This window comes from Gracilinanus agilis, chromosome 1 (assembly GCF_016433145.1).
Source record: "Gracilinanus agilis isolate LMUSP501 chromosome 1, AgileGrace, whole genome shotgun sequence".
NCBI classification, from domain to species: Eukaryota; Metazoa; Chordata; class Mammalia; order Didelphimorphia; family Didelphidae; genus Gracilinanus; species Gracilinanus agilis.
In genome coordinates, this window is record NC_058130.1 from 230361310 (window position 1) to 230376683 (window position 15374).

Genomic DNA, 15374 nt, shown 5'->3' on the forward strand with positions numbered 1-15374 from the left:
AGTCACCAAAGTGATTTTTCTTATGTGTTTAATCTCCTTATTTTTTAACCCATCCTCCAAACTCCTGCCAATTCAATATTCTTAAAGCAGAAGTTTGATCTGATCACCCACCTACCTCTAGGAACTTCAATGTCTCCTTACTTTTACTTTTCCCTTTTCTATTTATAGGTAACTAAGTGGCACAATAGAGTGCTGAGTCTGGGGTCAGGAAGACCAAGTTCAAAATTAGCTTCAGACCCTTAATGTGTGACCCTGGAAAGTTACTTAACCTCTGTCTACCTAAGTTTCCTCAGTTGAAAAATGGGGATGATAATAAACAAAGATAGAGGTAATCTCAAAGGGAAGGGACTGGCACCTGGAAAGGCTTTCCGCAGGAGAGATAAAAATTGAGCTGAATCTTAAAGGAAGTCAGTGAAGGTAGGAGTTGGGACTGAGGAAGGAAAATATTCCAGGGGTAGCTAGTGCAAATATTAGGATTTAGGAGAGGGAGGGTCATATGTAAGGAACAACAACTAGGCTAACAAGACTGCATGGACAGGTCTAGAAGCCTGGAAATGTAGGAAAATCCAGGAAGGGCTTTAACCACACTTAGGATTTTTTTACTTGGTCCCAGAGGTAATAGGGAGCCATTGGAGTTTGTTGAGCATGTGTGTGTGATGGTGGTGAGGGTGGGGCCAGTAGAAAGTGGGGAAGGAGTGTGTGACATGGTCAGATCAATGATTTAGGAAAATCATTTTGACATCTGAATGAAGGATGGATTGGCATGGGAGGAGAAAATGTAAGGAGACCAATTAGAAGGCCATTGCAACAGTCCAGAAAAAAGTGGTACAGATCTATAGGAGAGTAGTGGCTATGTAAATGAGGAGGAGTCTTTAATGAGAGCTGTTGTAAAAAGAAGTGAGAAGATGTAACAACAGATTGAATATGGAGAGTGAGAATAAGGAGCCAAGGATAACAATGAGCCAGAGTGACTTGAGAGATAATAGGCAAGTTTGGAAGAGGGAAAGGTTTGAGGAGAAAGATACTGGGTTCTATTTTGCACATATTGAATTTGATCTGCTTATGTGACAACTGCTTGGAAATGCTCGATTAGCAAGTGGTGAAGTAGAACCATAATTCAGCAGAAAGACTGAGAATGGATATATCTTGGAATCATCTGCAGGGCAGTTGATGAGATCACCAACTGAGAGAGTATGGGGGGAGGGGGGGGAGGGAAGGGGGAAAAAAGCTCCGTAAAGCCCTGGAGTATTTCCTTGTTGGAGGGGTTTGACTGAAGATAGAACAAAGATAAATCAGGAGTAAACAGTGTCATCAAAACCTAGGAAAGAAAAATTAATCCATAGTGTCAAAGTTTGTAGATGGTCAAGAAAGGCGAAGATTAAAGAAAAGGCTATTATGTTTGACAGTTTAGAAGACTGTCACTAACTTATGTGTATATAGTAGCTATAGGAAGCATATTATTTAATGGAAATATTTATTTCTTTTGTGAGTACAATATTTTTTAGGCAGCAACCTGGAATTTCACTGGTACTAAGTGATTTCTATTGTTGGAGTGAGCAATTTCAGGTGCACCACGAGGTTAGAAGCCAAGTTGGAAAGGATTTAAAAGCAAGTGAAATGTTTATATGGGCATACTATTTGGAGTTCTGGTTTTAAAAGATTACTCTATTACAAAAATGAATAATATGGAAACAGGTTTTGAGTGATAGATAATATATGTATAACCCAAGTGGAATTGCTTATCAACTCCAGGAGGGGGGAGGGAAGTTGGGAGGGAAACAAGAATCATGTAACCATGGAAAAAATTTTTTTAATTAAATTAATTTAAAAAAAAATGAGAGGAGGGAAAGTAGAAATACAACCATGGAGCTTTTAAATTAACAATCTCATTATTTCTTATGTGCAAAGTAAACTGTACAACTTGTTTCCTTTCTTTTAAACCCTTACCTTCCATCTTGGAGTCAATACTGTGTATTGGCTCCAGGGCAGAAGAGTGGTAAGGGTAAGCAATGGGGGTCAAGTGACTTGCCCAGGGTCACACAGCTGGGAAGTGTCTGAGGTCATATTTGAACCTCGGACCTCCCGTCTCTAAGTCTGGCTCTCAATCCACTGAGCTACCCAGCTGCCCCTTGTTTCCTTTCTTACTGAATAAGGTAAGATTTTTTTTTTCTTCTTATGTGAATATTAGTGGAAAACTGTATTTCCTTTTATAATGAATAGGGGAAAAGTACTGAAATTTAAGATTTACAAGGTCCGAAAAGTTTGGGAACTACTCTGAGCTTATAGAAATAGTATAATTGGGAACCCATGCAAACTTTAGGAGAGTACGGATAAGATGATTTTCCCGGAGGATTCTGGGGATCGTAGTTCCAAAACCACGAACTGACAGTAGATGGGCCGAGGACGCGAAAAGTACGTTCACATAGGATTCTGGGAATCGTAGTTCTGAAACCACGAACTGGCGGATCGCGAAGCTGGGCTGGGAAGGTTGCGTGCGCACGCTCCTACCCATTACGGTAACTGCCTTCTCCGCCGCGGTTCCGGTGGGATTTTGGTGTCTGGGAGAAGTCTCGGGACTCCCCATCCATCCAGGTGTCCGACACCTGAACCACTTAGAGAGGCGTGATTGGGTCCAGCGGGACCTGTTAGGAGTGTATGTAAGGAGTTTACGTGTGCATGTGTATGTGCGCGCTTCGTTTGCACGGGGATGCTTGCAGGAAGGGGTGCTGCAGGAAGGACCCTATCCGAGCCTTGGGTTCGGGAGTCGGCGTCGGAGGCGAAGGAGGTATACAAAGAACGTGCAGTGGCCTCCGAGGCTTCCTCCGCCTTCTTTACAGTTTTGTCCTCACCTGCTTTCTGTACATTTTTCAGACTGCCAGGTTGCAGGGTTGCACTTCCGTGGGAAGAAGTGGGATTGTAAGGGACACGTGAAACTGTAAATAAATTAGGAGGAGACGGAGAGATAAAAGTAAAGTCCTAGAGCTGAGGAAGAGAAGAAAGGGTGAATTTTTGCTCCGCCCAGATTTGGGGTTAGGCTTCTTAGTGGCCATTATATTGAATCGATTGGGACTCTTCAATTTAGCCTTAGAGCAGGAGTTAACCTGGAGGCCTTGAATTGGTTGTTTGTTTTTTTTTGTTTAAACATTTTGATCATTGTATTTCAATATAATATACATATAGTTTTTAATTTATTTTATGCATCTTAAAAAAAAATCAAAACATTATTCCGAGAAGGATTGCATGATCCAAAAGATACTGTGGCCCTTCTCTTCCCTATTTCCTTAGTACTTGAGATATATTATTTAACCTAGAATAATGGTTTTCATTTGTGAATACTTTTCTTTGCCACCCAATCTAGAATTTCATCGGTGCTGAAACCTCCTCTTCTAGTATGGATAGGCTTATACTCATCAACTTAATTTTAGCGCAGGGGGTCTTAACCTAGAGGCCATGAATTTGTATTTTTTTAAACTGATAATTGCATCTTTTTACACACACACACACATACATATGCACATATGTATAATATTAGGTTTCTTTTTTTTCAACTTTTAATTTGTACATTTAAAACATTATACTGAAGAGCCCATAGATGTCACCAAACTTCCAAAGAGGTGCATGACACAAAAGAAAATGAATCAGGGATATTGAGAGATTATGTCATCTACGTCATACCAGTAAGTGGCAGAAATAGAACCTGAACCCATGTCTTCCTGACTGGGAACTGGCTTTTTATCTGCTAAGTCAGGGTAGTCTCTCAGGGCACAAATCATTTGTGAATACACAGAGTACCATGGATAACTTCTAAATGGAGCCTCTGATTCTGTCATTTCAGTGCACAAGTTTGTAAACCTTTGCCTTAAAATGACATATCAAAGTCTGGTTCCCATTTTTACATAGAAGTATTCACTTAGGAACTTACCCTACTTGAACTCCCAAGAGTTTTCTAGTAAAGGGATTTGAGAATCACCCAGATGCTAAGTTTTTTTGAGTGTTACCGTAGTTTCCAAAAAGGGCCCTTATTGCATATGCAGTTATTGAACTTTTTAAAAAAATGTCTTTGTTCATCACCTTGTAGGAAAGCGAAATTTTTCCCAGTTTTTAATTCTTCAACTCAAGCCTCTACTTTTTGCCAATCTTTTTTATCTATTTCCAGTGGCATTCAGACATTCAACAAACATTTCATATTTACTGTATATACAAAGCACAATACTGGGTGCTATGTCAGATTAATGGAAGAATAAGATAATCTCTGCCCTTGTAAAGTTTTTATAACTCAGGGAAATGCATATATTTTCAGCTCTGAGTGGTAGATGTGGTAGGAGCCAGAAGCAATTTCTGTATTTGTTTCTATCTGTATATTTGTATAGACCAAAAGACTTGGATATATATTTGAGCAGATCTCTGTATACTTGACAAGATCAAGAGGCTAGAGTTCTAATTTCATGTCCTGACTCTGCCTCTTAATTGTATGATCTTGAGTAAATTATCCTGGTTAAATCTCAGTTTCATCATCTATACTAGAGATAATTAGACTTGTACTATGTAATTGATGGAGTGGTTGTGGGGAGCCTTATGTAAACTGTAAAGCACTATATACCTATGAGCAGCTATTACGTATACTTGAATCAATGCTGAAAGCTAAACACCTTTCTTAACAAAAGTATCCACTTATTCCCTACTAATCACTTTCTCTGTAGTTTGTATGTCTATAGTCTCTTAACAATCTCTACAGGGTTAGATGATATAATTAGTGCTTCAGAGGCCTTCCAGCCAACCATGATGAATTTCTTCCTACAGTATACATCAGGAATGTTTGCAGGTATTCAGCCTGAAAAGAAATGACTCCTTGTTAAGAATACAGATTTGAAATCGCTAATGATGGTCTCTGCTGGAAAGATGCTAGCCCTGAATAAGATGATGACTCTAAGTCCCCAAATCCTGGCTGTATATGAACAAGACAGATTACTGAGAGCAGATGCCCCAGAGGAAAGGCTAACCATCCCAGGAAAAGAGAAATTTAATTCTGAGGCTTCTCGCCAGAGCTTCAGATGTTTTCCATACCCAGAGAAAGCTGGACCTCGTGAGGCTGTGAACCAGCTTTGGGAACTCTGCCTTCAGTGGCTGAGGCCAGAGATTCACACAAAGGAACAGATCCTGGAACTGCTGGTGTTGGAGCAATTCCTGACCATCTTGCCCAGTGAGATCAGGATTTGGGTGAAGTCACAGCATCCAGAGAACATTGAGGAGGTGGTCACCATGGTAGAGGATTTGACCCAGATGCTGGAGGAAGAAGGTGAGAGCTACAGAAGGATAGAGGGAGAGAGTGAAAGCTCTTTAGGATATGAGAAAAGAGAATATATGACTTGAGGGGGTCCTTGAAGAAACTAGGAGACAAGGGAGATCTCTGGACTGATGGAGGCGAGGAAGCAGTTCCACTTAATTTCTTGGTACTGCAAACCATTTTAGCCTCAAAATTAGTTTTCTGCCTCATTTATCCAATTAAATCCCTTTACAAAGTATATTTTTCACTGATTATTTTTCGGTGGAGAAGCAAGAAACAATCAAACTGTTCATTTCTTTTGTGAACTTTCACAAGTTCCTTCCTAAGATTTATTGGAATTACCTTCCATCTACCAATGACTGAACGTTGGGCACCAGAATACCTTAAAATTGCAATTTTTTTTATCCTTTGAAGATCCCTGAGGGCTGAATGAAGTAGTTATAATTATCCCGATTTTACAAATTGGAAAAACAAAGGTAAATATAATCAGGTGACTTGCTCAGAATTTCATAAGTGAGTCAATAATTAAGTTTAGTCTTAGTCTCAGGTCTTTCTTTTTTTCTCTCTCTATTAAAAAAACCTTACCTTCTGTCTTAAAATCAATCCTGTATATTGGTTCCAAGGCAAAAGAGATAGACAATGGGGGTTAAGTAACTTGTCCAAGGTCACAATGATCCCAGGTCCCTTAACTCTAACCCCTCTCTTTTATTTTTTATGATAGATAGAAGATATTAAATTTCTCTGAATTAACTTTCCATAAGGAACCTAGCAAATTCATCATTCCCTATTTCCTAATCAGATGGAGATGTTTTATTACACATTCCAGAGGATACATCAGAAATATAATTGTGATATTAGACCATGTGTCTTAACTCCCAAACCAAACTTCTGTACTTACAATTCTATTCTAACCACATAAATGAACTCATTATCCTCTTTGAGTTTTACTGAGCTTGTAGGCTAATCCTATTTCCATACTTTCTTCTTCAGCTCTTTGTTCTCAGGATTCTGATCTTCCCCAAGAGGGAAACAGAGAAAGGGAAGGAATGCCAACTGTGATCCCAATAAACAGATGTCAGGTAAGTTAATTTCCTCTCCCTTTCCTGAAGAGTCATTTTGATTGTGAATATATACACTTTTCCTTCCTTCTCCCCAGGGTTTCTCTGTCCAACAAAAGCCTTTAAAGAGATCTGAACCTCAGTTGTTGGGTCCTAAGAGACTAGGCCTCTCTTGTTAGATGATGTAAAACTATAGGACATATTCATTTACTGGTGTCTTCTCTTCTGTACCCAACCTTTACTTCTGACTACTTTGTGCTCAGTAGGTACTATGGTAGTCATCCTGAAGTTTACAAAAGGAATAGAAAATACTTGGATTCTAAGACTAGTGACTTAAATATCCTTCTCACCCTAATTATCTCCATGATCCAGCCACTTAGACTTTATGGGAACATGATATCTACAGGGAATTCTATTAATTTTAAGCATACTATAATTATTGATTACTCATTCTCCTACACAGTTACTTAAGCAATTAATAATTGGAATTGTTCCTTACCATTGATTATTATTATCATTAAAATACTAATTATCTAATAGGGTTATAGGCAGAGAATATATAGTTATACAGAGGCATAAAACAATGAAAATAAACTGAAGTTATTTAATTAGATTATCTTTTATACTGCCTTTGAGGCAATCATCACCCTGACCCAGGAGTTTTGAAACTCTTTAAGTTCATGATGTTGCCACCAAATATAGAAAACACTCATCTCAGGATTGCTTTTTTGATCACCTATGCTCAGTAGAAAATGAGTAAACTGGAAGAGGCAGCCAAAGACTTGAGAACTAATCTCAAGCCATCCGTACATGTTTGCTGCCACAGATGCTGGGGGTAGGAATGGGAGGACAGAAAATAAAAGCAGTTTACCCTTCAAAATCCATTGAGTGGGAGGGTCTTCTTGCCCACTAGCCAATCTCTTTCAGTACATAGAGACCAAACAGAAGCTTCTGGTTGTGAATATCCTTTAGTGAGAGGCCCACCCAGTCGAAGGGTTAATAGCACATATTTACGAGCAAGGAAAGTACCATCACCGGGACACATGTGGCTGAGTCACTGGGAGAGACCAGAGCAAGAGATCAATTCTATGCTTGCTCCGTGGAATGGCTCCAATAACTCCATCCCTAGATATGTTCTACCTGCACATTTGTAAAAGGAAGAGTTTGAACTACATGTTCTCTGAGGTATTTTCAAATTTTAAAATATTAGGTCTATTATTTCCACAAGTCTTACCTTCTTTACTTAACCTACTCTCAAGTTCTGATTCTTGTGCAAGGTTATGTGGACATGGGCTAATCTCTTGGTTTGCTTTGAGGTCTTGCTTGTCCTTTGAGTTCTACTGAGCTCCTTGCAGAATTGGATATACTTAACCTGGAATAGACTTTGAAAGGGCCTGATAATAGTCTTTACCTCCATGGCACCTTCATGTGGAGAGTCCCTGATTCTACTATACCTCAGCAGGTAGATTTTGCTGAAAAGCATATTTAGCCTCACGAGAAAAAACTTATTAATGATTAAGTGTCTCAAAATAGATTGAAGAACCTCAAGAAGTAGTGGATGCCCTCTTATAGGTAGTCTTCAAGCAAAGGACAAAAGGCAATTTTCCAGAAATTCTGTATGGGGATTCCTATACATTCTATTTGTAAGGGTCATCTAGATGATCACTGAAGATCTTTTCTGACTCTTGAGATTCTTTTATTTTTTTCTTTAAAAAGCATTTGATTTAATAAAGTATAATGCAGCCTGAAGTGCATCTCTCATTCATATGTTAAAATTAAACAAGAGTCCTGAATAGATACTTTATTAGGAAAAGTATAAAGTGAAGAGAGCTATGTTGCATTATGCAAAATTCAAATTGAAGAACAATACCCAAGAGATCATTCAGTAAGTATTGAGTACCTGCTGTGTGCCAAGCTCTATTCTGTGTGCTAGAGATACAAATACCAGAATCCTTGCTTATAAGCAACTTATTCTGACGGGAGTATTCTCCAGATAATCCTATTTGTAACACGGTGCTAATTGTGGAGAACTCCAGAAAGTTATCAGACCTCCTAAATGATCATGTTCTAGGCCTACAGATAGTGAGTTGGAAATGAATTCTAGAACTGAAGAGTTTGAGGACAGTGGGCCCTATTGCATTTAAGAATATGGTGGCATGTATATAGACAGAAATTCTCATTAGCTTTCAACTCCAAGTGGTATCCCTAGATTTAGGATGATCTTTATTACTTTTGAGTTTATATTTATTTCTGATTATATATTAATACAGACAGAAATAGGGAAATTAGAAAGGGAATTTTCTTGGTAGGAGAAAAATATGGGAGCAGAAGTTGTAAGTATTTTAGGAAGGTTTCTGAATGAACAGAAAAGTGTTTGATGTTTCAGGAATCAGTGACATTCAAGGATGTAGCTCCAGATTTTACCTGGGAAGAGTGGACACAATTGAACCCTATTCAGCAGGCCCTCTACAGAGAAGTACTATTGGAGACTTACAGGAACCTTGTTTTTCTAGGTAAATATTTCCCTTATTATTCCAAAATTTCACTTTGAGTGTATTTTTTACTTTGTAAATATTTTCAAACAATATTTTTAATTGAAAATAGTTAGCTGAACTCAATCTCACTTAGTATAAAACAGGTTCTAAAATGCTTTTGGACTAATCAACAAAGTATTTATTGTGTGTTTCCAAATGAAAACTCTATTTGCCTTGAAGAAATAAAAATGAGACAACTAACTCATTGTGATCCCCGATGCTTCACTTTCTCTGTGCTCTACTCCTCTACATGTCAAGCACTTTCTGCTGATATCAAGTATAGATACCTCAAGGAGGGAAATTTATTCCTTCCTCCGAGGAAAGACCAGTGACTTAAGTATCCTTCTCAATCTAATTCATCTTCATGATCCATCCACTTAGATTTTATGGGAACATTATATTGGCTACTCTTCAGAAATGCTTTGTACTACTCTTTAAAACTCCTTAGCATATCTTTTCTAAATATGAAGGACCCTGAATTATATTCTGAAATGTCTCTCTTTTTTTTTTAGAAGAAAAAATAATGTCTATTTCACTTTTCTTTTCCATGAGCAGGTTTTTCAACCTCCAAACCAGATGTTATCTCCGAGTTAGAAGATGAGGAAGTAACAAGGATTCTGGATAGTGATGCCCCAAAAGGCACCTGTTCATGTGAGTAAATGAAAAACTAACAGATGGCAATTTATTACAAGCAACAGATTAGGTAGAGAATTAGTGAGGGAGTAAATACCTTTGAAAATTTGGCCCAAGAAGTTCTTGAACTCTTTCAGGAGTAAGAAGGGCAAAGGCTGCCTTGAACTCCCACATATTTTTTTTCATTGTCAGAAAATAGTTCATTCACCTGGCTCTTCTTCCAAATTACTATTCCTTTCTTAATATCATGAAATCTGGCTCCTACCTTCATTCATTTGTGGAAATTATTCCAAAAGAATTAGAGTTATTGAGAGTTTGTAGAAAATAAATAATGATGAGGCTTGATCAGATTCTTATATTTACTTTATACATTTAATACTAATTGTTCTCTAAGTAAGTCACTTGTAATAAATTAACTCTCCAGTCCAATTCAAGGAAGGAGGAAAAAGGCCACATGAACAAAACTGACAAATCTAAGTTTCATTGAAAAGTGTTCTTTGTTGCTAATAAAGGTCTCAGATCTGGTAAAGACTTCTTCCTCAGGTCTGTATTGTGAGTTGGGTCTTTACCAGTTGTCTGAGACTAGAGGAACTATTTCAGATCAGCCAGTCGAGGAAAGGAGGATAGGAAAAGGTAGCAGCACCTCAAGGATATCTAATAGTAAAGGAGTGCACAGTAACCACCATAGGTCTCAGAGAAGGTTGCAGGACCAGAATTAGCTTACTTTCTGCTCTCTAGATAGCATGAAGTTAGGGGAAGAATAGCAGTTCAAAAATCCTCCAGAGATGGTAGTCAGCCCATTATTAAATATCTACTAAGTGCCAAGCACTTTTCTAAGTACTTGGAATACTTGGAGAAAAAAATGAAATAGCCCCTGGCTTCAAGGAACTTAAATTTTGGGGGGCAAACAGCATGTACATAAGTAAGTATATACAAAATAAATATGAGGAACATGAAGAGGAATGGAGAGGCATCTGGAGGAATCAGGAAAGGCTTTATGTAGAAGGTGTTGTTGAGCATACTTCTGAAGGAATTAAGGAATTCTGAGAGGTAGAAGTGAGAAATGTATATTTCAAGCATGGAGAACAGCCACTGCAAACTCTTATAAGTAGAAGATTTAGTCTCATGTGAAGCAAGGAGGCTAGTTTGGCTGAAACTAAAAGTGCATGAAGGATAATAATATCCAATAAAATTGGAAAGATAGATTAAGGCCAGCTTGTATAAAGCTTTAAAAACTAAACAGAAGGGGGCAGCTGGGTAACTCAGTGGATTGAGAATCAGGCCTAGAGACGGGAGGTCCTAGGTTCAAATCTGGCCTCAGACACTTCCCGGCTGTGTGACCCTGGGAAAGTCACTTCACCCCCATTGCCCACCCTTCCACCAAGGAGCCAATACACAGAAGTTAAGGTTTTGTTTTTTTTTAAAGTAAAAACTAAACAGAAGTGCTTTATATCCTAAAGGCAAGAGGGAACCATTAGAGTTCATTTAGTGAGAGAGTAACATAGACCTTTGCTTAAGGAAAATTCACATCACCAGTGTGGAGGATGAATTGAAAAAGAGAAAGACCTGAGGTAGCATAAAGATATCAGACCTATACTCCCATTCTTTCTCACACATTTCCCCAAGGTTAGCAAAATTCCTTGAGTCAAGAACATATCAGTGATTGTCAGGAAAGCAGACTTTCTAGACTTAAACCCATTATAGACCAGCTGAATTCTGAACTGAGTTCAAAGACAAAAAAACATGATCTAAGCTGTTATGGGTCCAAATCAATTTAAAAAAGGAAAATAAATGATAAAGGATCAATCTTCTCAAGAAGAAGAAGAGACAATCAGTATAGTAGCTTTTTCTTGGAGTTTGACTGAAAGGAAGGAAATAACATATAGTTATCTTAAAGAGCTGGTAATGACTAGTGAGGGTTTTTTTCAAAATGGAAGACATTTCCTAAGTTTTATAGGCAACAGGGAAGGAACCAATAGATAGGGAGAAATTGAAGATTGGAGACCAAGAGAGAATGATAATGAGGGCTGGCAAATACAGGAGAGATGTAGTGAAGGGCACATACAAAGGGGTTGGCCTTGGCAAGAAATTTCTTCAATAAAGACTAGAAAAAAAGGAGTGCTGATGTCAAGTGATTTTGTGATAAAAAAAAAAGGAGCTCATAGTGAATGGTCTGTTTTCTCAGGAAAGTATTAGATGACATCCCCAGCCTAAGGGCTAAGGGATTATCTAGAGAATAAATAGAAGAAAACGCTATATGGAGAAGGGATTTTGAAAATTTGAAACAGTTTCTGTGGGGAGTGGGATAGAAAATCAGCTAGGAAAGAGTAAATGAACTGTCTTTCTGTGATGAAGGCCCAGTTTAGATTAGATGAAATAAAGTTGTAGTGGATCCAGTCATTTAGGTTGGGTTTAGAACTAGAGATCTGAGAATATTCAGCATAGAGATGATAATTAAATGCATAGGATATGATGAGGTCACAGAGTGAGAAAGTGTAGAGAAAGAATAAAAGAAAACATTTCAGTTTTTCTAGTTTCTAGTGATTCTAGTCACTAGAATGCAATGATTATCTCAGTAAAATGGTGAGAGTGGAGTAGTGAGCTTATCAGTCTTATCTCTGCTTAGCATTTTGAATCTATTACTTCCTAGGACTAGGATACTACAAAAGTTACTTCAGTTTCAATTGAGAATTAACCAAAGTTAATTCAGTCTGAGAATGATCACATTTCAGAAATGGAGAGGTTTGGGTTTGTTTTTTTTTTAACAGTTTATGGATTGGGGGCAGCTAGGTGGCTCAGTGGATTAAGAGGTAGGCCTAAAGGTCCTGAATCATATCTGGTCTTGGACACTTCCCAGCTGTGTGACTGAGCAAGTCACTTGACCCCCATTGCCTAGCCCTTATTGCTCTTCTGCCTTAGAACCAATGCACAGAATTGATTCTAAAACATAAGGTAACCATTTTTTAAAAACCAATTTATGTATTGAATTCATGAACCATGAAATTGGATAGGGAAGCAAAAAACAAACTATCCTGAGCTGTTTTGTTTTGTTTTGTTTTTTGCCCTGTTGCTAACTAGCTTGACCTATACCAAGATGAAAGGCCTTGAAGCTTCTCAGAAGATTGTCAGTAAGAGATTGTTTTAAAGAGTTAAAATTTTCTTCTTTGATTATGCATATGAACACTAATCTAAAGAGGGACAGGGAGGAAAACTTTCACAAGAATTCTAAAATGAAGAAGAAAAGGGCCTTAAGTTAACAATATAGCCATGATACATGTATACATTCTCTAGCAAGCTGTATGAATTAATTTACATAAATAGAAAAAGGTCCTGTCATTTCAAGGTACAAAAGTCCTGAATAGCAAGCACATCCTTCTATATACATTATTTCAAGGGTAGAGAGCTAGAGACTGGATGTCCTGCTCTGTGCCTTTGTTGCACTATAGGCAAGTCACATAACCTCTTAATTCTCACTTTCTTCATAAAGTAAATGGCAATTATTATAATTCTTGTACTACCAGACCAGGTAATTAAAAGATTCCCGTTCTTCAGAGCACTTGGTTAGCCTTAAGGAATTTATATAAATTTAAAATATTTCACTTTAGACCAGGAATTTCTAACATTTTCTGTGTCATGGACTCCTTTGGCAGTCTAATAAAGCCTATAATCCCTTTCTCCGAATGATTTTAAGTACCAAAAATAATATGCATAGGATTACAAAGAAAACCAAATATATTGAAATATAACTCTTAAAATACTTTTAAAACAAGCTCCCGGATCTCCAAGTTAAGAATTCCCATCTTAGACATTTTTCCACTTTGTTATGACATTCTAGTTGTAATTTTTTTTTCTTCTTGCATAAGGGAACTTTTTTTTTTCATTTCTTTCAGATTGGGATACTGTGCCTGAAGCCAAAGAGTCAGTTACAAGATGGGACACCTTTGTGAAAGAATCCTCTCAGGAGGTGAAAGTGAAAAGATCCACAAGTCATTGCTCTTGGTACTCTGAACTGGGAGAATCCCTTCAATGTTATGATGCATTAGTAAGGCAACAGATCCATCAGGAGAAACTGGTAAAGCAATTAACAATCACACCTGAGCAAACATCAAGTAAGGAGAGAGGCTTTGAACGAAATGAACTTGGGAAAAACTTCAGTCTAAGATCAATCCTAGTTACACAGGAGAGAGTTCCAACAGTAAAGAGTTTCTATCTGTGTGATATGTATGGAAGGAGCTTCAAAAATGATTCAGACCTAATTAAATGCCCAAGAATCTATGCAGGAAAGAAACCGTTTAAGCATACTGAATGTGGGGAAACCTTAAGCCAGATTTCACCACTTAATCTTCATCAGAAAACTCATTCTGAAGAAAAGCCCTATAAGTGTAATGAATGTGGGAAGGCCTTTACCAAGCGAGCAAATCTTACTCAACATCAAAAAATTCATTCTGGAGAAAAACCCTATAAATGTAATGAATGTGGGAAAACCTTTAATAAACGAGCAAACCTCACACAACATCAGAAAATTCATTCTGGAGAGAAACCCTATAAATGTAATGAATGTGGGAAAGCCTTCTCCATCAGATCACATCTTACTCAACATCAGAGAATTCATTCTGGAGAGAAACCCTATAAGTGTAATGAATGTGGGAAAGCCTTTACTCAGAAGACACACCTTACTCAACATAAGCATACTCATATTGGAGAAAAGCCATTTAAGTGTACTGAATGTGGAAAAGCCTTCAGCCTAATTTCACAACTTAATCTTCATCAGAGAATTCATTCTGAAGAGAATCCCTATAAATGTAATGAATGTGGGAAAGCCTTCACTGTCAGATCACGGCTTGCTGAACATCAAAGAATTCATGCTGGTGAAAAACCTTATAAATGTAATGAGTGTGGAAAAGCCTTTACCAAGCGGGCAAACCTTACTCAACACCAGCATACTCATGTTGGGGAAAAACCATTTAAATGTAATGAATGTACAAAAGCCTTTAGCTATATTTCACAATTTAATCTTCATCAAAGAATACACTCTGGAGAGAAGCCATATAAATGCAGTGAATGTGGAAAAGCTTTCAGCAAGCGAGCAAATCTTAATCAACATCAGAAAATTCATTCTGGAGAGAAACCCTTTCAATGTAGTGAATGTGGGAAAGCCTTTACCATCAAGTCTCGCCTTACTCAGCATTATAGAATACACTCCGGAGAGAAACCTTATAAATGTAATCCATTGGGGAACACCTTCACCATCGGGTCATGCCTTAATGAACATCAAAAAATTCATACTGAAGATAAACTTTATGAATTTGGGAAAGCCTTCCCCACCAGGTCACATCTTACTTAATATCAAAAAATTCATATTATAGAGTTACATTAAAAGTGATGATCAGAAAGGTCTCTGTGTGTGGCATATTCTGCTATACTCCTCAGCATCAAAGCAAGTATTTTGTAAATGTAATGACTGTTGTTTTAATCATTAGCCAGAGTTCATTTCTTTCTTGAAATCACATAATATCACAGTATGCAATTTGAATTCACTGTTCTGCTTTCTGGGGCCAAACTCAACACATTTTTTTTAATAAACCTATGAGCTGAAAGTGACCTCTAGAGCTATCCTATTTAAGCAATAACTAACAAGGAATGCCTTTTACAATATTCCTAACAAGTGGTTATCCAGATTGGATGAATATTTATGAGGGAAAACCTACTGTCTCTCAGAACATCCCATTTCCCCTTTCCACCTAGCTCTTGTCATTAAATGTTTCCTTCTAGGAAGTCTAAATTTGACTTTTTGCAACCACTAGTTCTTTTCAGGCCAAGTTAAACAATTAACATGATAACTGCTTAAAAGTGCTCTCTCCCCAT

General features: G+C 37.6%; 1 protein-coding gene and 1 pseudogene across 1 annotated transcript; both read left to right on the forward strand.

Moving 5' to 3' along the window:
• The first annotated feature begins 4881 nt into the window (after positions 1-4881).
• Positions 4882-9535, forward strand: LOC123250139 (annotated as a pseudogene).
• A 4187-nt stretch (positions 9536-13722) lies between these two features.
• On the forward strand, positions 13723-15069 carry LOC123231229 (zinc finger protein 501-like). Its single transcript, XM_044657483.1, has one exon. It carries the CDS (start codon positions 13729-13731, stop codon positions 14851-14853), a length of 1125 nt encoding a protein of 374 aa, XP_044513418.1. The 5' UTR covers positions 13723-13728; the 3' UTR covers positions 14854-15069.
• The last annotated feature ends 305 nt before the right edge of the window (positions 15070-15374 follow it).

What these genes read in the sequence shown, in the direction of transcription:
- LOC123231229 (XM_044657483.1), top strand. Translation starts at nt 13,729, where the DNA reads ATGTATGGAAGGAGCTTCAAAAATGATTCAGACCTAATTAAATGCCCA.